General features: G+C 36.8%; 1 protein-coding gene across 5 annotated transcripts in view; it reads left to right on the top strand.

Annotated features, from left to right (window-relative positions):
• The window catches only part of STRN (striatin), a 73,303-nt gene that overhangs the window by 41,919 nt on the left and 9,279 nt on the right, over positions 1-22,105 (top strand). Inside the window, exons 8-17 of one of the 5 annotated variants that reach the window (XM_040611461.1) lie at positions 2,693-2,803; positions 5,134-5,220; positions 5,774-5,917; positions 8,523-8,659; positions 13,214-13,389; positions 14,383-14,430; positions 15,089-15,210; positions 16,041-16,208; positions 18,265-18,405; positions 20,722-20,826. In XM_040611461.1, coding sequence (XP_040467395.1) covers positions 2,693-2,803; positions 5,134-5,220; positions 5,774-5,917; positions 8,523-8,659; positions 13,214-13,389; positions 14,383-14,430; positions 15,089-15,210; positions 16,041-16,208; positions 18,265-18,405; positions 20,722-20,826 — 1,239 coding nt within the window. Of the gene's footprint in view, positions 1-2,692; positions 2,804-5,133; positions 5,221-5,773; positions 5,918-8,522; positions 8,660-13,213; positions 13,390-14,382; positions 14,431-15,088; positions 15,211-16,040; positions 16,209-18,264; positions 18,406-20,718; positions 20,827-22,105 lie in introns of all 5 variants that reach the window. The other 4 variants (XM_040611460.1, XM_040611463.1, XM_040611462.1 and 1 more) reach the window with 4 other exon arrangements.

Below are 22,105 nucleotides of genomic sequence, written 5' to 3'. Positions count from 1 at the left end.
TAGGTTGTTCTGATACTTCTCTTTAATATTAAAATTTATTTGTTTGTGCTTGGTAAGTGTAGCTGTTGGTTTTTGTCACCAAAATGTTAGTAAGTCAACAGAAGCTTTTTTGTTCTTAAATTCACACTCTGGATCTATTTTTACTTTCATTGATGACAGCTGAGTACAAATGAGCAGAAGCCTAACATTAAAACTGAACTGTCATGGAAAATAGTATTTTCATTTCTAGAAATACTGATGGGTTTTTTTTGAGTTAGATATTCATGGTTTTCAGTTACTTGTTTCACAACCTGTGTCTTTTATGGTAACTTTATAAAAGATCAGGGAGCTGCCATTATGAATTACGTATGTTAATTTGATTAACATTTTTTGATTAAATGAAACTGTTAAATGTAGCATATAACAGTGATGTTGTGTAGTGAGAATAGAAGCAAACAGAGGGAGTCCCTGTTCTATTTTGGATCCCAAGCATTACTGATCAGTTGCTGTAACTGTGGAACCCATTGGCTTGAAAGGTCCTCAGGAGTGTTCAGATAATTTTTGAACTATAAAGCACTTGCACGGTAGTAGTTCAGGATCCACTTGTGAAGTTGAAGAGAACCTGTGGGACATGCAGGAAGCATCCTGGGAAAGTCTCTAGAAAATGAATATATTATGTATTTTCCTGGCAACAATACAATCTAATATAAATCTAGTTACACTTTTTGTTGGAGGAGCACAAAAAATCTTGTCTAGCTATGGAGGAAAACCATGATTAAAACTTGTAACCTGGTCCTAGAAAGAATATGTACCTGTCTCAGGAGTGATTTTCTGATACCTTTTTGGAGTTCTTTACACAATTTTTGATCATTAGTGGTACTTACTTGGGTATATGTATGAAGAGGACATGTTTTAGCCCACAGACCATCTTTTTTAGAGTCTTTAGCTTATTAATACCTCTCTCTTTTCATAGCTGCTGCAAAAAGACTAATGCCTCAAGACTTCGGGTATTATATCTGTCACTCATGAGTATAGGATCATGACTGGGGCTCACAGGAGGGAGAGATCATCTAGTCCAACCTCCTGCTTACGTCCATGTGCAGCAGTTTACTCTGGCTGCCTTCTTGTAAAGTTTTGACTACCTTCCAAGAAGGGAGTTCCCATAAACTCTCAGGGGCAGTATTCTGGTATTTGACTCTCCTTAACGGTAAAAAATCCTTTTGTCCTTCTGTGATGCAAGTCCGAGCAGAGTGTCTTCTCCACACCTGCCCATTTGATAGTTGTAAGCAGCACAAACGCCTCTTTTGCCATCGCTGAACACTGGCAGTAGTCTCAGCCCCTCCTTGTAGCTTGTCCTTGACCATCTTAGTGGTTCCCCTGGACTCGCTATGCTACGCCAGTACTAGGTAATTAGCATTATACTTAAAGGTTACCCAGTATAAGTGCCAAACAGGGGAATAATCGCTTCCCTCACCCTACTAGTTACGTTTTTGTTACTACAGCCCAGGACGGTTGATTGCCTTTAGTGCAGCAGTGTGCTGCTGACTCTTGTTCGGTTTGATGTTGGTGGAGGATCCCTAGGTCTTTCTCAGCATAGTTAACTCCTAACAAGTCAGTCCCCATATGTCTGGTTTTAGATCTTCTGTCCAATCATAGTGGCTCCTTCAGACTGTGATTGATAGTGTGCTTCCTCTACAGACATTTAATGATCTTTCTGCATGTTAGTCTGAGGATAAGTTTATTGTTGTTTGTATTTTAAAAGGTCCAGAATAGTTTATTGATGTACAAAGCAAACTTGGTCTGAAAGGAATTAATTTCAGATTTTAATGATAAAAACAAAGCAAAAAGCTGATGCATTTCAAGAAAAATTGTAGCTGTAGTGGTCATGAAAACAAATACGTAAAAAGTTGTATTACCTCCCTCCTCTTGCAAATTATTTTTTGAAGCTGCCTTAGTACAGTCTCCCCATATATGGAAAAATGACTTGAAGATTTGAACTCACATAACACATTTTGTTCAAATCTCCAGATACCACACTATTGGAAGAATAATTCTTCTCTGTATCATGTCACAGAGGAAACAATTTAAGAAATGTTTATAAAAATAAAAGTGGGGATTTTTTTTTCATTAGACATGTTGAAATATTTTGTGTATTTTTTCAAAGACGACTAACTCACACCTTCCCCTTTTTGTGAAATTTCATGGCTTCAGTGCTTTAAGATTTTATTCAAGCCTTGGTGACATGTATACTGTGTTCCAAAATGATTTAAATGTGCTACTGATTTGTGTAAATGACAACATAGCACAAGGACAATGAAATGAAAATTTGAAATGTAGTAACGCAACATCTGAGTTGTAAAGTTTTGTTGACCAGTAACATAGCTGCTGCTTCCAGATATAATAATTCCCTGGAGAAAAGAAAAAGCTAAAAAGTGTGTCCTGATTTATTATATAATTAATGTTGCTTACATTTATGAACAGCTATGTGCTTGGTTATTGAAATTAGGCATGTGAAATTTTTTGTTAAGAAAATACTGAGCAAATAGAACTGGAATGTGAGTAGCAGTTTTACAGCTTTCACAAGCTTGGTGCTATTTCTGTCTGTTTAAAATAAAAGACAAAATGCCATTGACAGCAGCTGTTACCTCCTTCAGTGGAGATCACTTGGTGACATTATTGAAAAAGGATGTTTCATTTGTTTCACTTTGTTTAGAAAAGGAAGACCAGTGTCTCATGCCTGAAGCTTGGAATGTCGACCAGGGAGTAATAACCAAACTCAAGGAACAATACAAAAAGGAGCGCAAGGGGAAAAAGGGGGTGAAGAGTAAGTGGAAAACATTGCACCTTAAAATCATAAATCTCACATCTTTCACACCCTTAATTCTATCTCTCTTTCAATGTTTTCCTAAAATTACTTACTCTTTTACTTTGCTGCTCCTGACTGCTTTCCTGTTCACCAGTTCTCAGGGGTTGAAATTAATAAGTCAATCAAGTTACCGTGTAAATAGTTGGATTAGATATAACTTCTTCCAACCACGTGTTGGATTAATGAAAAATCCTTGCTTTGAATATGGATTATACTTTTGTTATTCAGAAACTTAAATTGTAAAATACATTGGTTTAATAGCTCACACTTTAATATAGAGGACTTCAGAACCCTTTCTTAGCTGGAAACATGCCAGTTTCACAGGAAGAGTTAAAGTCTGGTATGTAAATAAATAAAAGAAAAAAACAAAACCAAAACAGAAACTGTCTTGAGTGTCCTATTAGATGACAGAGGGAGAAAACAGGTTAATTTCTACCCCTGTTTATACTTAACATTTACAACATGAAAGTCATGCTGTCATCATAATTTGTTATGCAGGGCTCGAAATAGGAAGCAACTCTGACCATCAGTTTATTTGTAAATCATAGGATTTAATTATTGACTTTCATACCTGTGGGACTAGCCTTTAAAAATGTTGGATATTGTTATTCGTACAAAAACCTGTGATCAGTATCTGAAGTACAGTTTCTAGCCCTGTATTATATTTTTGTTACATTTCTTGAAATACAAATCTATTTTGTAAAATCAATGTTTTTTGATAAGTAAAACTTAAAACTTCTTGAATTTGGATGAAGTGTTTAAAATAAAGCACTGTATTCACAGCTATATTTTAAACATCTAGCCATATTTTGGATTCATGTGTGAATGATGTAAATTAATAATATTGCATGTAGACTAGTAAGAAATTTGAGAGATGTTTCTCCCTTTGTGGGAAGATGCTTATGAATACCAAGGAAATTCTCACTTCTAAAGGGACATGCAAAAGGTGTCAGATCCTCACATCGTTGAGGCTGGCTTGTTTTGTTACTTTTTGTATTGATACTGTGATAAGCTGCTGCTCAGCAGTTGGTTATATTGCTGAAATTATGCCATCAAATACAGAAACTAAACCTCCTTTTTTTTTTTCTTTTTTATTACAAAAACCCGTAAATCGCTACCATACTTTATAAATTTTTCAAGTGATGTTTTGGTCATCTTTGGAATAATCTAAGTTACTGGAAATAAATTGCAAGTCTGGAAAGAAGCCGAGCTGACCAACTAAAGTATGCGTGTTTCACAGAATTGATTCTAAATTTCTTTGTAGTTAAGATAGAGAGGGCATACCAATACACAAATTCAGTGAAATTGATTTTTGTAATTTGTCTGTTTTTTCTAAAATACACAGACATGCTATGTAGTTCAGGGTAAATAGCTGTTGGGTTAACTTAGCAGAAATTATTTAATCAAACTGTTGAAATTACACTCTTGAACAGCTGTTGAGTGCTTCTTATTTTTTATAATAAAACTATTTAATTGTTAATATAGACATAGATACTATTGGAACATGTTTTATATATTTATGAGAAAAATTTCTGATGTAGGGCAGCACTTGGACATCCAGTGCTCCTTCATGAAGATAACTACTGCTCAGTACATTCTACAGTACCTTTTGGATTGATTTTGATTAGTTTGATCTTGGGAGATTAAATGGTTTACTGCAGCACAGAAATTAAGCATCTTTCCATGGACAAACCATCATTGGAAGGGCATCAGTGCAGAAACCCCAGGAAGAATCATAGCCTGTTTTCAGCTATTCATGATGTTGCACATAGTGAAGAAGAATGTGAGGAAGGAAGTCTGGGGGAAAAAGAAGGGACTAAATATCTTGACATTGAATTGTACAAAGTTTGATTCTGTGACTTTATTGTCATCGTAAGTGATGATTAGACACTGAAGTGCTACTAAGTAAAATACTGTTTTTATAAATCAGATACTATAGTAAAACAATCTTGCAAAATCCTACTTACTGTTTTCCTGAATCAAGTAATATTTTTGTGACAGACGAGTTAAATACAATATAGTTTATTGTCAGTCATTATGGTTAGGGTGGACAAAGTAGAGTTTGCAACTGCATTAGTAAACTTACGATTTTGCAAGGCTGTAGTAAACACTCCTGTGAAGTAATAAGAGAATAGAATCATAGAATGGTTTTATGAGAGAATACATATATTAGAGTACACTTCTGTGTTAAAGCTGCTTAAAAATAGCTGTATTATTTACTGGTCTAGGAGAAAACATAATGGACTATGGGTAAGACATTTTCCCATTCTTAATTAAACTTACAACAGGAAAAACTACCGAAGATATGTTTCAGCCTCAATCCTATATAAAACAGTCAAAACAGGGATGTGGGAAAATGATGGAGCAAAGCACAGGTAAGTGTCAAGAAGGGCATGGGTCTTCACCATATGTAGCTTCAGGAAGTAGGCCAGTGAATCCAGTTGCATTTATATTTTAATATAACTTTTTGTATTATATAGTTCACGATACTACACTACTGCACAAATAAATTTAAAATAATCACGTTGTCATAAGAATATACTGCACAAAGTACCTGATGCAAAATTTTAAAATATTCACAAATGTCAGCTATTGTTTTGGAAAAGTAAATATTCTAATATTCAGTGTGACTCAGTTGGAGGCATTCTTCAGCATCCCATGCAAGTAGCAGTATGAGTTTATGAATGTGGGGAAAATTATGTGTTCACAATTCTCAGTTGCTTCTATCACTTTGTTTTCAAGAAATTCATTTCATGCTGGATGATTAGTTACTTCTGAAAATAGGTGCTCATTTTTTTTCCTGTGGTAACATTATAATGCAAGGTAGGATCCATTGTTGCATGTGCTGCTGTAGCATATCTGATACAAGTGGTGCCGTCATGAACTATGCATAAACCATTTAATTTTTTGTTTCTTTTTTCTGGTTAGGGCCCAACAGGTCAAAGCTGCAAGATATGCTTGCAAACTTGAGAGATGTTGATGACCTTCCTTCATTACAGCCATCTGTTGCACCTTCTTCTAGGCCCAGTAGCTCAAGGCTCATTGAACATGAGATAAACAGGACGGATGAAGGTAGATATCAAAAATATGCATACGTCTTTGTAAATGATGTTTATAGTTACTTCTGCTTAAAGGTTATCCCCTAAGACTTCCCAGGCACTTTACAGATACTGATTCAGCATTATGAGTTCTGCCTTAAGTGTGACAAATGGCATTCCCGTTCATTCCCTCCAGTCACTATTATTAAGGTCAAGACACCTACCTAGATAAAGTCTTGGCTGAATACCTTTAAACATGATGGTAAAAACTCATTTGGCACTTGATGGCTTTGTAATATGAGGATCTTAAGTCACTCACTTTTATTTGTCCCCAGGCAAGCGTGGAACATAAACTCTCAGGACATAACAGCATCTGTTTTCTCCCCATGAACATAATTTCAAGTGTATATGTATATATATACATACAGAAACACACACATTATGTATGCATTCTTTTTTTAAGCGCAAAGATAGAGGCTGTGCCGGTAAACAGAAGTGGCTAGGTATAGCTTTTAAATGCACGCGGTGATTATGTAGTGAATCATATGGAACAACTTAGAGCTTGCCGGTGTATTCATTTCCATAATGTGTTCCAAAAATTAAAAAAAAAATAATCTCATAGTGGCTAGTCCAAGTATGGAAAGCCACACATCTTTGCAATGAGGCATGTGGTTACCTTCATTAGTATTATGTCTGAAAGTTACTAAATCATCTATTTGATTCAACGTTTTGGATTGCTGTTGTAATATGTAGCATAATAAAATAAACGTATGAGGCTATATTAATTTGTAGAAGATCATATCATGCTTTTTATTTAACTGGTAAATATGTCTTTTGAAAAATGAGCAAAACATGGGTTTCACTTAGCAGTCTTTCAATGAGTGTGAAAAAGTAGGTTGGCCAAATTATAATTAAGATGCATAAAAAGCCCTGGCGTGTGGCATAGTTACTGAAGATCTCAGTAGTTCTATTTCCTACATGCTCAGTGATTTTCTTTATGAAAGAAGGGGGTAACTTAGCAACGCTTTGAGAAGTGGAGGAATTCTTTGTTGAGTGTTTCCTATCCAACTTTTCTCACATATACTGAGAGCCATATTAGCACCGTTCTATTTTCATGTCCTTTCAGTTATGTGGTTTTTAATTTGGAGACTCAGATGGACTCTCACAAAAACAGAAGAGGACAGTTGATTGTTATCAGTCTAAGTATTACAAACTATTAGCTGTGTTACTCCTTTATAAATCTGAGACTCTATGATATTCTTTGTTTCTAAAATGTTATGCCCAGTATGTATTGCATGTAGACTATTACACTGTAAATTCAAAAGAGAGAAAAAAGAGAACGGTAGTTTACACCTCAGGGTGAAGAAGGTAAGATAAGTTTGTGATTAAAATGTAATAACTAAGAGACCTAAGCAAGTGGCAGAACTTGAAGGGCTTTTATTTTTATGTAAAAAGTAATAGAAAGCAAGCAGGACACTCAGTAGTGAGTCCAGCTGGACTGGAGGGGGACTGAATAGCATCTGAACCTGCTGCCTTTGGGACAAGAGGGAAGCAGCCTGAACAGATCAGCCTATTCATTGTAAACCATAGTTTGCGTGGGTTTAACTTGGTGTTGGTGCTGTTATACTAAATAAGACACTGAGAATGAGATGGTGTTTCCTTTTCTCTCTGCCTGGTAGCAACAGTATTTTCCAAGGCTTGTATTTACAATGGAGGTAGAAGGGGAAAAAATTGTAGTTTACTGAAAAGTTCTTTTGATTTGAGACAAAATATGTATAAAATTGAGTGAAGTCTCTTGTGTCCAGAATATAACACTTTCATCTGTTCAGTCCCCCCCTTTTGTGATGTATGGACTTGGAGAGCCATTGTACAGGGAAGCTGGTAAAGGCACAGCTCCTTTCGAGTTATCTTGCACTTGATCAGTCTTGTGTGGTGTGTGTGAGCTGTGCTCCTCTTAGCCTTCGATCCTCCCATTCCTAGCGAATCTGCCTATGGATCTGTTTGTTACAGTGACTGGAGCTCCTGTAGACATTGTATAGGAACTCTAAGTGAACTATTAAGTTTGGATACTGCTAGGAAAAACCTGGAATTCAGTGCTGACTAACCTATTTGGTAGTTAAACTGATTTTACAAGAAGTGATGAACTGTCAGCTTCCAGTCATATTGTGAGGTTGGAGTGCATGTCAACAGCTTCATTCTAGACATGCTTTTGAATGTGTGTGGATATGGTGTTAGGAAGGAAGAGTCCAGCTGCTCCCACCAACTGTCTTAATTTTTGCTACTTCTCCAGAGCCTATTTGCCTATTTTGTAGCAGATTTGGGGAAGAGCCTGAGCTTTCTGTGTTACATTTGCAGTAGATATGGGTGAATGGTAGTGTAGTCTTCTCTCCTGTGGCTAATTACATTTACTGTTTTGAGTTGTGCATACCTGAAGTGTAAGTATTACGTTCAGAAGATACTGTTGATGGGTAAGTACAGTGATTATCTTTAGAACCACTGCTTTTTATGCATCTTTTTATATCTTTTTGCCCTCGGCTACTTGAGAGATGTTTAGTATTTTGGAAGTAAGAAACATGCTTTTATTAATCAGCATTGTATAAAACCATGTTTCAGGATTTTTTTATTTTGTTTTCTTGCAGTGGAAGCTTTAACATTCCCTCCTTCTTCAGGGAAATCTTTCATTATGGGAACAGATGAAGCTCTTGAAAATGAGCTGGGTCTTGGAGAACTGGCAGGCCTTACAGTAGCCAATGAGGCAGATTCGCTGACTTATGATGTAAGTGGTTATTAATGGCAACTCAAGGTCCTACTGTCTACTTGCAGAAGGCAGATGCAAGTTACATGTGTGTAGGCTCAGCAGAAGACATTTTCCTGTTGAAATTATGCTGACAGAGGGTGTCACGAATTTTTACTTGACATATCTGTCCTTCCCGTACACAGCAGCCTTCAAGCTCTGTGCAAGCCCCTCTCTTATTTGTTTGCCATGTTATTCAAATAGTTAACAGTAAATATAATTAGTGGTAGTCATACAGCTGGGTACTTGTAACCCCAGTGGCGATAAGCAAAATTAGGAGTAGCAAGGCCAGCAGACTTGAGGGGAAGTTAATGCCCCCTCTGTGGGGCTGGTGGGGCCATGCCTGTACACAGTTTTGGGCCCCTCCACTTCAGGAGGGTTGTAGAGAAATTGGAAAGTCCAGTAGCATGTGACTGATGAGGAGATGCTAAGGGAGCTAGTCTTGTTCAGTTGTTAGGAGGCTAAGGGGTGCTCAAATAGCAGCCTACAGATACTGGAAGGGTGCTTACAAGGATGACAGAGCCAAGCTTCTCCATACTGCCAGGTGTTAAAACAAAAGGAGACAATAGAAAATTATGGCTCAGGAGGTCAAGGTTGGACATTAGGGGAAAAAGTGTTACATAGGAGGTGGTACCAAAGCAAGTTGCCCAGAGATACTGGAATCCTTCTGCTGGAAGGTGTTTGAATACTTGGCTTACAGTACCTGGTGTGGGCAATAGTCTCATTTCAAATGGGAAGCTGGCCCAGAGAGTTTTTAGGAGGCTCTTGTGGCCAACACTTCTGTGACTATTTGTTGTAGCCTGTGGCTTCTTTTCCTTTCACTTTTTATGAAAAATGTTTCTTAAAATGGCTTCCTTGCAGTCATACAGAATTTTTGTCTGTATTTCTTGGGAAAAGATACTTAGGTATTTAATTGTCTGCTCCTTTGTGATCTGTCAACTTCAGATTAATCTTGCAATTGCATTGCCCAGCTCTGTCAAGATTAAGGAATTTCAGACATGATTTTTTTAGAGTTGTGTATTGTGGAGGAATCCTGCTTTTCAGCAGATCTGACTCAAGTAATCACCATCTGGGATTTTACTTCCACAAATCAAATCTGAGATTTCAGAAATAATAACCTGCAGGTCCTTACTTTGAAGTTCTACCTTTGTATGTACTTGTAAAACAATAAATTACATACTTGTTAGAAGTTTACACATGTTTTGAGAGTGACACTGCAGAGATATGCTCTGCTACTATAGCAAGTTTCTGGGCATGTGATGTGTTGTGGATCGTCAAGATTGTAGTGATACAGAACATCTCTGCTAAAATTCAGTATTTTAGCATTATCTCCTAATTTGGTCTCAGCTCTTAATTTTTTTTGCTAATCTTCCCTAACTTTGTCTCCAAAAAGGGGTAAGATGATGTATAAATTTCATTTCTTTTACAGTTACACCTAAAACTTAGATGCTGAATTTTTAAAGTCAGAGGACATGACAAACCTAAACTATCTCTGCAAGGCCTTAATACCCGAATGCTTTCAGTGCTTGACTTCATTGTTCAAGTCTCCATATAAACTATCGTGTTTGTCCATGTCTCCATATCCCAAACTAAGAGCTTTCATTTACGGAATGTAGCATTTTTTATCCACTCCTGTCCTGTTCTGCATGGTTGAGAATATTAACTTCTGTTTGTTCACTTGTTAAATGCTTCTATGAAGTCCTGTGATCAGGAATTCATAGTGATGCTTATCCCTCAGCTCTTACCTTTTTCTAGTGTTGACAATTAAAAAAAGAAAAAATCGTTTACAAAGCTCTTAGCTCTTGTCACTGTGCTCTTTATTGAAGCAAAATGAAAGGTTAGTTTTTCCACTACAAATTTCACTGGAAGTTTAACTTACAAAATAATATAATCTGTTTTTATTTTGGACTACTTCATACCTTCTTCCAGCTGCCAAATGTGAATCAGGTAGGATTGGTGGAAATTTAGTGTGGTTTTTTATTCTCCATATGATTCAAAATTGACACTGAAAAAGTTGAAAGATTCATGTGAATCTGTCTCTAGATGTGTTTGCTCTCAAGAGCTGCGGATACTTTCCTATTCTCAGTCCCTTTTGTCCCACTAACATTTTTACTAGATTGTTTTGTTCTAAAACATGGCACCATTAGCCTACCTCATTTCTCAGGTGTTTTTTTTTTTACATGTTGCTTTGGCTCTGTGTAAATTAAAGAATGCTTTTCACTTGGTAATGGAGATTATCAATTTATTACTTGAAAGAGAAAATGTTCCTTTTGTGGGTAAGTTTTTTAGACTATCTAAATGATACTTCCATGAAGTTTCCCAGATTGCTAGCCAATACACTCTTATGTTTTGTCTTTTCTTTTTCCTTCCTTTATATGTTGTTTTAACAAATGTTCACTTTGGTTGGTTCTGTTTTTTTCCCTAGTCTTCCTGGGTAGGTTAAGAAGCTTCATAAAATTATAAAAGACTGAGTACTGTGCATTGCAGTATCTGAACTACAAAATAATTACATTGAATGTTATGTACTGCCTTGGAGGTTTTGGACTTTGCAGTAGACTTGCTTGATTTCCTGCAACTTTGAGCAAGAGAAGTGTCCATAATCCTACCTACATATCATTGCTGTCTTTGGAGTTTTCAAGTTGTCTGTATAGTCACAAATATTACTATTAGTGGCAAATCCAGATCAGGTGTTAATTTAGGGGTTGAACATATTCGGACCCCCACCCATCCCCCCTGCCCCCCAGCTGCTTTTCAAGTCTCAGATTACCTCACTGTTGTATTTCAGTGGGGAGAGAGGGAAAGGGGCTGGCTGCTGTGTTAGTAACCCAGCTTGTGGGGGTCTGGTGGGTGAAGAGGAGTGATGGTGGTGTGTCCCAGCTAGGATCTGTTTCCACCTCTGCTGCTGGTCTGCTGGCTGGGACTGCCCTCCATCTACTTCCCAATTTATAAACTTGGACTCCTTTGGAAGAACATCTTTGACTGAATGAGAAGCAAATGGAGAATATTGTCCTGCCAGAACTGGCGTGTGCTGTTAGGCCATCTGAGGTGTCTTTGTGACTCTCGCAGATGTGACAGAGGACCTGTGCTGCTGGTATGGCGGCTGCAGGGCAGGCAGGGTCCCCCTCCACTACCTAATTGGCATTACATGCCTGTGTTGAGGCAACCAAATTCCTCTCCAGATATATGTGAATACTCTGTGCATCTTGCACCCTTTTTGTCAAGACTTACTTGGCCAATCTGCAGAACATCTGCCAGAGCTGCTAAAATCACAGTCCTGCCCCATCCTTGCACCAGCTCAAGCATTTGTCTGTTCCCTTGTTGAGCCAGCTCAGCTCAGTAAACTGGCAAAGAAACTGACTTGCCTCCCTGAGCAAGGCAGTGAGTCATTACTAAGAAATACGATGAGACTAAACCTGTTGTTTGTTGTAACTTCTTTCTCATTGTTTCAAATCTATAGAACCTCTTAATTGAAGCACATTTTCATTATTAAATCCGGAAGTAACAAAACAGAAAAAGCACTTCTGTTTTTAAACCTCCCACTGCCACCATTCCAGAATACAATTGTAGATACTTCAGGTGGCTCAAAACAATCATCTCTCCTTTGCAGTTAATGATACTAATTTATTTGGGATTATCTGTAGCTTTCAACATATGAAATCATCAATATTTGAGTTACAATGATTTGTTTTCCTGTTTTTCCATAACCACCATCAGCAGTGGGTATGGTAGGGTAAATTTAACTGTGGCAGTGTTGACTGACAGAGTGATAAAAGTCTGTTCAGCATTTTACATCAACATTTGTTCAGAGGAGCAATGTTGAAATAACTGTTATTTAAGGGCTTTCTTTTTGGATCTGCTAAAATGCATTCATTGCAAAATAATTGTGTCGGTATATATGATAGCTTATTGCTTGCCAGTTATATCCTTAGTATGTAGCCAAGTCCTTTTTTCCCTTTTTTTCTTTTTTTCTTTTTGGTCTTTTTAATTTTTTTGGCAAGCTTTACTTGTCTTGCGTTATTACAGAGCTTGGGTTGCCTTAGATGAGTAAGTTAGGCATGTCCTTTCTGTGCTGCTAGACATTTCTCTGTTTCTCTTAGGTCTTTGCTTCAGACATGCCATGTCAGTGGTACTTTGGATATTCAGGGACCACAGCTTGGTTGAGTCAGGCCCCGTGTTAATGAATGAGCCAGTGGATATGGATCAAATTTAAAACACCGAACTGAGTTCACAGCAGTATCAGTCAGAAAGTTATTTTTCAGCTTTTAAATTGCGTAACTTAACAAACGTGGAGTATTTCAGATTTGCACAGAATGTATTACTGTGGACATGACATTACTTGTTGCTTTTGGGGAATACATTATTCTCATTTTACATTGTCTGATCAGCGTTAAATGGACGTTAATCAAGAGCGAGTTGTTAGGAAAAGTGTGTGAGTTAATTTGACATCTGAAAATGCCAAACTAAATTTCTGATTTTTTTTTTCCTTTCCTTGTGCCTTCCTCATTAATTACAAGTTTGGCATTTTTTTTTTATTAGATAGGAAACAATAAGGATGCATTGAGAAAGACTTGGAACCCCAAATTCACATTAAGAAGTCACTTTGATGGAATAAGAGGTCTCGCTTTTCATCCAGTTGAACCAGTCTTAATAACAGCTTCAGAGGACCATACATTAAAAATGTGGAATTTACAAAAAACAGCCCCAGCAAAAAAGTAAGATTTTTTTTGTTTTGTTTCAAGAAACATTTTTTTTTCTTCTTCATAACCTTGGATGCCACTTCACTGAATGGCCCTTGCAGTTAATGGAAATTGTTCCTTGAATGTAAGAGTAGGAAAAGAAGCTCTTAGAGAAGGATGCAGACAAAGAGTGCCAGAGGAAATCCTGTGTGTGTTTGTGAATGTGTTCTGCTTGTGAAAATGAAAGCCATTCACTTTTTTATATTTTCTTTGTAGATAACATGACAAATTAATTTACTAGTCAAAACATTTGGATGTGGCCTATTAATGTGCTTGCATGTGTACATAAATGTATAAAAATGCATTTTTATATATATATGCATATACTTGTATACACATGTATGCATATAACGTCTGTACGGCTTTAAACTTTGAGATGTTGCTAGGTTCCTTTGTACGCTCTCTTGCATGTTGCTGGGGATTTGCAGAAATGAGAGCAAATTCATAGTGGGGCTAGTATGATAAGGGAGTACATCATGCCTTTTAGGAGGACTGGGAAAAGCCTGGGATTGTCCTACAGTCTGGAACAACCCCCAGACTGGTAGTCCAGAGCAGCAGTTTTTGAAGTGGTTTGTAACTGTGCTACAGCATTGATACAAAAACAAGTTGTCATAAGCTCCTTTGCTGTGGTAGGGATTTGGTATATTTAACGATATATTCCATGTGATATTGATGGCCCTCTATTCCTTCCCCACGATTGGTGTACGTACTTACTGGCTTGATTGAACTGTGAGAGGCTGTGGACTTTGGATTTTTTTTTAAAAAACAAAAACCCAAACCAACAAATCCTATCATATTTTGAAAGAATTGAAAGAATTCATAGACATATGAAAAAACTCGTTAAGAGTTGTGGGAGAAACACTTAAAATGATGTAGCAGTGACTTTAAGAATTTAGCAATTCTGACACGTTTTTGTAAGGCGTTGTGTGAGATCATAGACATGTTAACATTCTCTTGTATTTCATTTAGGAGTGCTTCTCTTGATGTAGAGCCAATATATACCTTCAGAGCACATAAGTGAGTATTTCCTGAGAAATCATATTTTAAGAATTATATGAGTTTTAAAGACACAGAACTTTTTTTAAAGGTAATTTCCACCTTGTCAACTAGTGATTTCATGTGATGCTTTTAATTCCCATGTTATTTAAAATATCTGCATATGTTCACCTTCTTTCTGTGTAATTATTTATGCCTGGAACTAGGCACACCACAGTTTTAAAAAGAAAAACATAGAGATTATACAGTTCAGATTCCATTATGTGTTGTGTTCATCGTTGCAGCTCTTGCCATTTTGTCAGATATATGCATCTACAAAGTAAAGCCGTTTGCAGTGAATTTAAATCTACTGAATCAATTTCATGAAAGAGCTTTAGGACTTCAAAAAAGGAAAAAAATCTGTTTATGCAAAATAACAAAGCCTATAGTTTAGAAGTGTGACACACTCATATTTCACGTACATAATGAGTAAATTGTCCTGTTAATAGTTACACTATCAAATATTGTGGAGGTTTTTTGTAGGAAGTGTAGCATATGATCTGACTACGCATGATTTTTGTTGCAGTCCATGCAGCAAGTGAATTGTGTCTGAGAGGAAAATGTGAAGATTTCATTAACGTTGCTTTTCACATAATGAATATGTTAATAGTCAATGTTTCTTTGGTGGGGGTTCTTCCAGTGGACCAGTGCTCTGTGTCGTGATGAGCAGTAATGGTGAACAGTGTTACAGTGGGGGAACGGATGGCCTCATCCATGGCTGGAACACAACCAACCCAAACATCGACCCCTATGACTCTTACGGTATGTTGCTGTCACTCACGCCAGTGAAGTGATACATTTAGTGATGTCAATGTTACGTGGCTAAAATAGTATAATTTGTAGCTAATGCTTCTTTGGAAATTTAAAAGAGAAAATTGAAACTTGACTTCAATTACTTTAATTAAATTTTTGTTTTAATTACTGATGCTGGCTGATGAGAAGATACATTTGTCATTTTCTTAAATAAGGCCTTGATCTCACTGCAATTTTGAGAAACCACTAGGCTGAAAAGTACAGAACTAAGCTTGATACTTGGCAAGTCCAGCAAATGTTTATTTTAATGTTCTTTTCTTTGACAAATCTCTGTACAGTTGAGATAGAAAGAGGTTGTCAAGTCTGAGACCAAAGCTGTTAATGTTGCCTGCAAACAGCTAAAAAGGCCCTGTTTGGTAAGGTTTACCAGATCACAATGGGTGTCAGCCTTGTGGCTGTGTTTTAAAACATTTTTCACTTCTCGTAGCTTCAGATGTGGTTGGCCTCTAAGTTGGCTTTTGGAAAAAAGGGATGTGCCATTAATGGCTGTTTGAAAGGGAATTTTAAAATCAAAATGTGTTTTTCCAACTTTGATACTGTCCCTTCTGATGAAACATTGTTCTGTTCTATCTAGTTGTAAACTGGATGACTGAATGCTGATGAATTCAAGCATCTTCATACAAGAATAACTGAGAATTCTATATTGTTACGACCTGATTGGTCTTGGGATTTTTATGGACTACCTTCTTAAAGTTGGTCCATAAACACAGACCAAGCTACAACTGTTGACTTAATTCAAATTCTTTTTTGAAAAGTGGTTTGTTGTGGTTTTTTCACAGATCCTTCTGTTCTAAGAGGTGCTTTTGTAGGCCATACGGATGCAGTATGGGGCCTGGTTTACAGTGGAGCACACCAGCGTTTGCTGTCCTGTTCAGCAGACGGCACTATACGTTTGTGGAAAGCTACAGAAATTGCTCCAGCTCTCAATATATTTAACGATAATCAAGGTACGGAAAGCTGCCCTACCTTAACATTCATAATCATTGCTGTTCAGACTGTTGTAGTTTTGGCTACTGAATAGGAATATTTCTCGTTTGTTTTGCTGGATTTTTTATCTTCATGACTGTTTTGGGGAAGAGTTTTGGATCCCTGCTTCTTTGTCACGAGCTGAATAGGTACCTCCATGCAAGGAGACAATCACATACATCTTAAAAGCCAACTGTTGCAGATGATCTGCTCATGCTACTAGAACCATGGAGTGTAATGTTTCAACTCCATAGTTCGGATTCAAACTGAGTTTCGATTAGACCCTTGCTTTTGGTTTGTCCAGAATAAAAAGCCGTTTCTAGACATCTAAAACACTGGTAGTTGAAAAAGTTTACTCTGTTGGGTTTACTTACTGAAATGTCATGCACAAATCAAAATCCTACTATTTAGAGCCTAATTTATTGAAGCTGCAGTCTTAAGTGCTCTAGAATGAGCCTGTTACCATTAACTCTAAGGGAGTTTGGCACTGTCCCTAAAGGCAATCCCATGAACTAAGACAGTTCCTTGGCTCTTCAGAACAACTTTGAGACAAAATAAACTTCAGCGTAATTGAACAGGCTTATTGAATTGTGGCATAAAGCAGGTCAGATCTGCCACTACTTGTTAGTTAAAATACACTGAGCAAGATAGAAATGTTTCATACTTTTTAGTTCTTGCAGAACTATGTTTCCAAAGGTCTGCAAGGTTCTGTGGAAAGCATAACTGGTTCGCTGCCAGCTTGCCTACCTGTCTACTTTGAAAACTTCCTGACAGTGGTGGTGTGGTTGGGTTTTTGTTTGTTTGTTTTTCTTTTTTTTGTTTTTGTTTTTGTAAATTAAATTAGGTGGGAAGACAGCAATGTTGCCTCACAGAGCTGATCTTTGGTTTTTTATATTCCAAACTGGAATGAAACACAGCTGTGAAAGTCAAAGATTCTCCATCAAAGATGGTCCTTTGAAATGGAGTTTTCCTGTGATTTAGTGAGAACCTTAGCAGTCATCATTTTAAGTCCTTTAGATTAACCACTGTAGGCTTGCTAGGAAGCTGCAGATAAGCAGGCATGGCAGTAGTAGAAAAGGCCACTTCAGAAACAGTATATTTTCTTCTCACATCAGTCCTTACTGGCTTTTTTGGAGTACCTGTAGATAAGTACCACTGTTCCTGAGCAACATTCCTGAGGTTGTGTGTCCCAGAAAGATGTTTCTCCCATGAATCTTAGGTTTAGAGAGAGGTGATAATATTCCTGCATTATCTGCATCCATGGACATTAGGTTGCTTAATGTTCAGTGTCTGTCTCTGTACCTCTTCCTCCTTTTCCTCCTGGCATCTGTTGCAGCAGGTGGTGCTCTTTCACATAGTGGGTGACAAACAGGACGTTTCAGAAGGAAAATTCTAAGGGATTTTCTGTACCCAAGCTCTGCTGGTTTGGCATTCTCTCCTGTAGCGTTCAGATAGCTACAGTGTAAGGAGATCAGATATGTACTATAATAGGCAGGATGGACAAGGCATTGTAATACAGGTTTATAATGTATTAATATAAGTTACCATGCTGACAATGTCAGCCTGTAAAATTTGCACCTGGAAGGTTTTGGGGTTTTTTTAAGGTCTGAATTTGCCCAGGTTAATAATAATGTTAATATCTGTTATGTAAATGGTTTTACTGCTTCAGTTTTCTGTCGTTTACTTGATGCAGTGGAGGTTTGTCTGAGAATTGCTCTTACAGTTAAAGGAAGGAAAAGGGGCCATGTAGTTCTTACTTTCTTAATTTCAAAGTAGATTTCTGTCCAGCTGCAGTTTCAGATACAGCATCTTAGAAAGAATGTTGTTGGTATGAATATCAGAAAAATATGATTAAAATAGCGATCATACAGGGCAATCTATTTAGATTGGCGTAATGCAGATTTTTAAAATGTAACATTTCTTTCATAGTCATGGCATTTTTAATATTAAAGTGCTTACTGGTTTTGTTTGTTTGTTTGTTTTGTTTTCTTTACACCAACTAAACCTTACGGAAATGCTTTCTGCATTGTTTTCTAGAAATGGGAATCCCTTCGTCGGTAGATCTTGTGAGCAGTGACCCAAGCCTCATGGTAGCATCATTTAACAGTGGACACACTAGCATTTTTAACATGGAAACACGGCAACAAATTCTTACTTTGGAGTCAAGCGTGGATACTAGTATGTATCAGAAAAAAATCAAAAAACCTCCAAAAATTTGCTTGTTTAAGACTGATACTGTTGATAGTCTTTTTGGTGGTTCCAAACAGTTTGGCAGTGTCATGATAAATTATAGCAGGAATTACATTACAAGCTGTGTTTCAAGATGTAGCAGTAAATTATTACTACTACAGCAGACCTTATGGGTATTTCAGTAACAGGAGAATGCACATACTTTTGAAAGCAGGTAAAAGAAATGAGTCCACACTGTCTGAGTACCTCTTCAAGGTACACAATAGTGCAAGGGAAAGCACAGGTTTCTTTAATACAGCCCAGTGATCTTTTCAGCTTCAGTTTCCATTCTTGTTTTCAGTTCAAAATTGCAAGATAGAGGTATTATCGGGAGAATCTGAAGCTGAATGTACTAAAAATTTGGGAGTCTGTGTATAGATCCTTTTTTATTTTTCCTCAGAAGTATCCCTTTTCTAAGTTTTATATACGTTCGGCTCATTTGCAATTGGCTTTAGTTGGTTGAAGTTCTCTGTGTAGGAGAAAAACAAAGCTCTGGTGGAAGGGTATTCACAAAGTCCCATGTAATGCCGTGGATCATCTAAGTGACCAGTATCAGAAGTTTTAGCGGAAACTATAAGGAGCCTGCTATCAGTAAATTATTTTATCCTGGCACAAGGAAAAAGAGACCAGAATGAGCTGAAGCATGAGGTTTCATATTCATGCCAAAATGGTAACCTGACAACAATATAAAAATTCGGTTTTTCTTCAAATTTGATAGTTTTCTTGTTAAAAGTTTTGTGTCACTGAATTCTACTATTTAATTATATATTTAAAAGGGAGTAAGCCTTTTTATTGGCTTTGCCTCTCTGTTTTAAAATAATGAAATGTCATTTTGTAAGAAGGAAGGTAAGGAGACATCTTTCGTCTTTATATTATTTCTTACTGTGCAGGATTTCTCACATCTTTGTCTGAAAAAACCAGTCCTAAATCAGTTATCTCTATTCAGTGCAAAGTACCTTTTAAAAAAAAAAAAAACTATGTTTTTTTTCACCACCTCCTCCTTATTGTAATTCAGTAATATTCTTTTAAGAAAATGAGACCACGGTATGGCAACTAGCAGTCCCTGTTCAGTATCTTTAGTTATGTAACAGTACTATAAAGCTTACACATATTAAAAAAAAAATAATTCTACAAAAACTAGGCAAGAGAAGAATGAGTCACCCAGAATGACCTACCAGCACCACTGTTCAGTATAAGCCTCACTCTGCTTGGCATTCTAAAACTGAGGATGGCTAGCACATGCAGTCTCATGTAATTTTAGGAACGTTTATTAATTTCTGTGTATTTTTTCCTTAATTTACACTTCCATAATTTTAGTGTCCTGTGGATGCTGACATTAATTGATTGTTCATATGTAACTTGAAGTCTTTACCACCTTAGTAGCAAGTAATCCTATAGTAGTATTCTATTTTATTTATTGTAGTAAGAATTCTGATTGGATAATGTGAGTGTTCTTTGGCAGCAGTTTAACTAAATACATTCAACTCCCACATGAAAGAATAACACTTAATTACAAATTATTATTATAAATTATTATTATCATTAAAATATATACAAAGTTATTATTATAAAATATTTTGATGTTCTGTGGAGTGGCTATTTGTGGGTTTGTGGCAATCTACGCCTTTTAAGACCACTCTTGCCCTAGTCAGTGCATCACAGCAATGCCTAGATTTTTAATGAAAAAAATATACTTTTTTCTCTATGTGTGAATATATGATATTTCAAGATTCTTGAAGGCTAGCAAAATGGCTCTCATGAATAGTCTAGCAACCTTTTCTTTCGTAAGAATTTTATTCCATATATATCAAGTCATAGTACGTGGGTTTTGCTTTGTGAGGGTGAGAGCATGGGATCTTGTTTGCTAGGAAACATACACTGTCTGCAGTGTTAACTTTCCACACTGTCAGTATGTTGTGAAAAGTTTGGCTTGTCAAGAGGGGGGATGGGGAGGTGGGAAAGTGCAAAGAAGGTATTTTCACCCAGGTTTTGGCTTTACATTCTTGCCTGATGTGTGCCTCTAAAACTGTTCAACGTTATTTGTGTTCACACTCACATATGGTTTATATATGCCTCTGTGTATGTAATTTGGGAAGTGTTTTAGAGTAAACCACATTACAGAAGGTGCTAGCTGAGAGTTTTCGTTATATAAAGGTAAGAACTATTTTGCAAATAAGATTGACTACATATTTATTTCTTAGTAGCAGTTTTTCAAAGAACTTAGCAATTTGCCTGTATTGATATATGTGGGTTTTTTCTTAGCAGTCAGTTCCTCCTGTCAGATAAACAAGGTCATCAGCCATCCAACTCTTCCAATTAGTATCACTGCTCATGAAGACAGACACATCAAATTCTACGACAACAATACAGGTATGCATGTTTTCAGCAGGTCTTAGTCATAGCAGCTGTATAACATAAAACATAAACAGAATTTCATTATGATTAATATTATTCACAGAAATGCTGAGGGATGTCAAGAATTTGATACCCTCCCAAACAGGAATCTCTCATCACCAGTAGAGCCCAAAGATTGCCAGCCCTCTTAAACTTTATTGGCACAATGATTAGGAGCCTGCATTGTTCTCTGTCCATTTTATTAAAATGCCTTATGTATAGGGGTTATCAATATTTAACATAAAAGGAAGCTTTTTCAAAATCTTTATGAGCTTATGTTCATGTTTCTTGTGTTGTGTTGTCTGTGTTATTTTGATCGGAGGGCAGGAAGCTCTGGCACTCCTCTAGTGCTTCCAAGACCTCTGCCTCTGATGGCTTGGAGGTAGAAGTTCCCTTGTAGGCATTGTTCTCAATTTGATCCCCTGTATTTCTCCAAATCTTTCACTTCTGCAGAAACAGCTGGACAGCTTATAATACTTTTTCTGCTTTGTAGTGAGAGTCACACTGAAATGCATTATTATGAATCTTTTAGGGTTTAAAGGAGTTTTTGACAGGAACGGTAGTATTAATCTGGTGTTCTGACTGGGAATCTTGATCATCTTCAGTTTGTGACTTCTGCTTCTAGGTCACGCTGTCTTAAAAGTTAAATTGAGATCTTTCAGTGTTTTTGTTGATTTTAAGTTTGCCGCTCCCCAGACGTATGTTAAATAAGAAGAGGTGAAAGGACCCAATGGAAGCTGAAGAAAAAGCTGAAAATAGCTGATTTGTTTAATGTTGTAGTTCAGTAATAAATAGTATAGGAAATGGCTGTTCGGGTTTTTTTCTGTTTTATTATCTTCTGCAACAAAACACCCCGCATTTGACTCAAGGTTTGCTTATTTTTAACATGAAATCATTACTGTAATTATAATAACCTGTAATAGAACATTAGTTCTCTCTGAGTTAACTAAAATTATCCCATATTCTTATGTAGTTCATACTCATTGCTTATTAGTATACTCATCTCCTGCCTTCCTTCCCAGTTATCTTACTCCTGAACTTGCTTAGTTCTCTTAAGGGGCAGATATTTAAAATGCACAGTGATTGCAGCTTTGTGGTGGTTTTGCAGACATTAAAAAAAAGGTTTAACAAAGTTGGCGATATTGGTACTGTGGCTCTCCTGATACTGTAAACGTTAAAAGAATGACTTCTTACATAGTTTTAATGATTCAATCATGGGACAAGGTCTTGGATTTATGAGCTGTAGTAGTATTTA

This window comes from Falco naumanni, chromosome 12 (genome assembly GCF_017639655.2).
Source record: "Falco naumanni isolate bFalNau1 chromosome 12, bFalNau1.pat, whole genome shotgun sequence".
NCBI classification, from domain to species: Eukaryota; Metazoa; Chordata; class Aves; order Falconiformes; family Falconidae; genus Falco; species Falco naumanni.
Note: the sequence above shows the minus strand (reverse complement) of the source record. Positions and strands in the feature narration are given on the sequence as shown.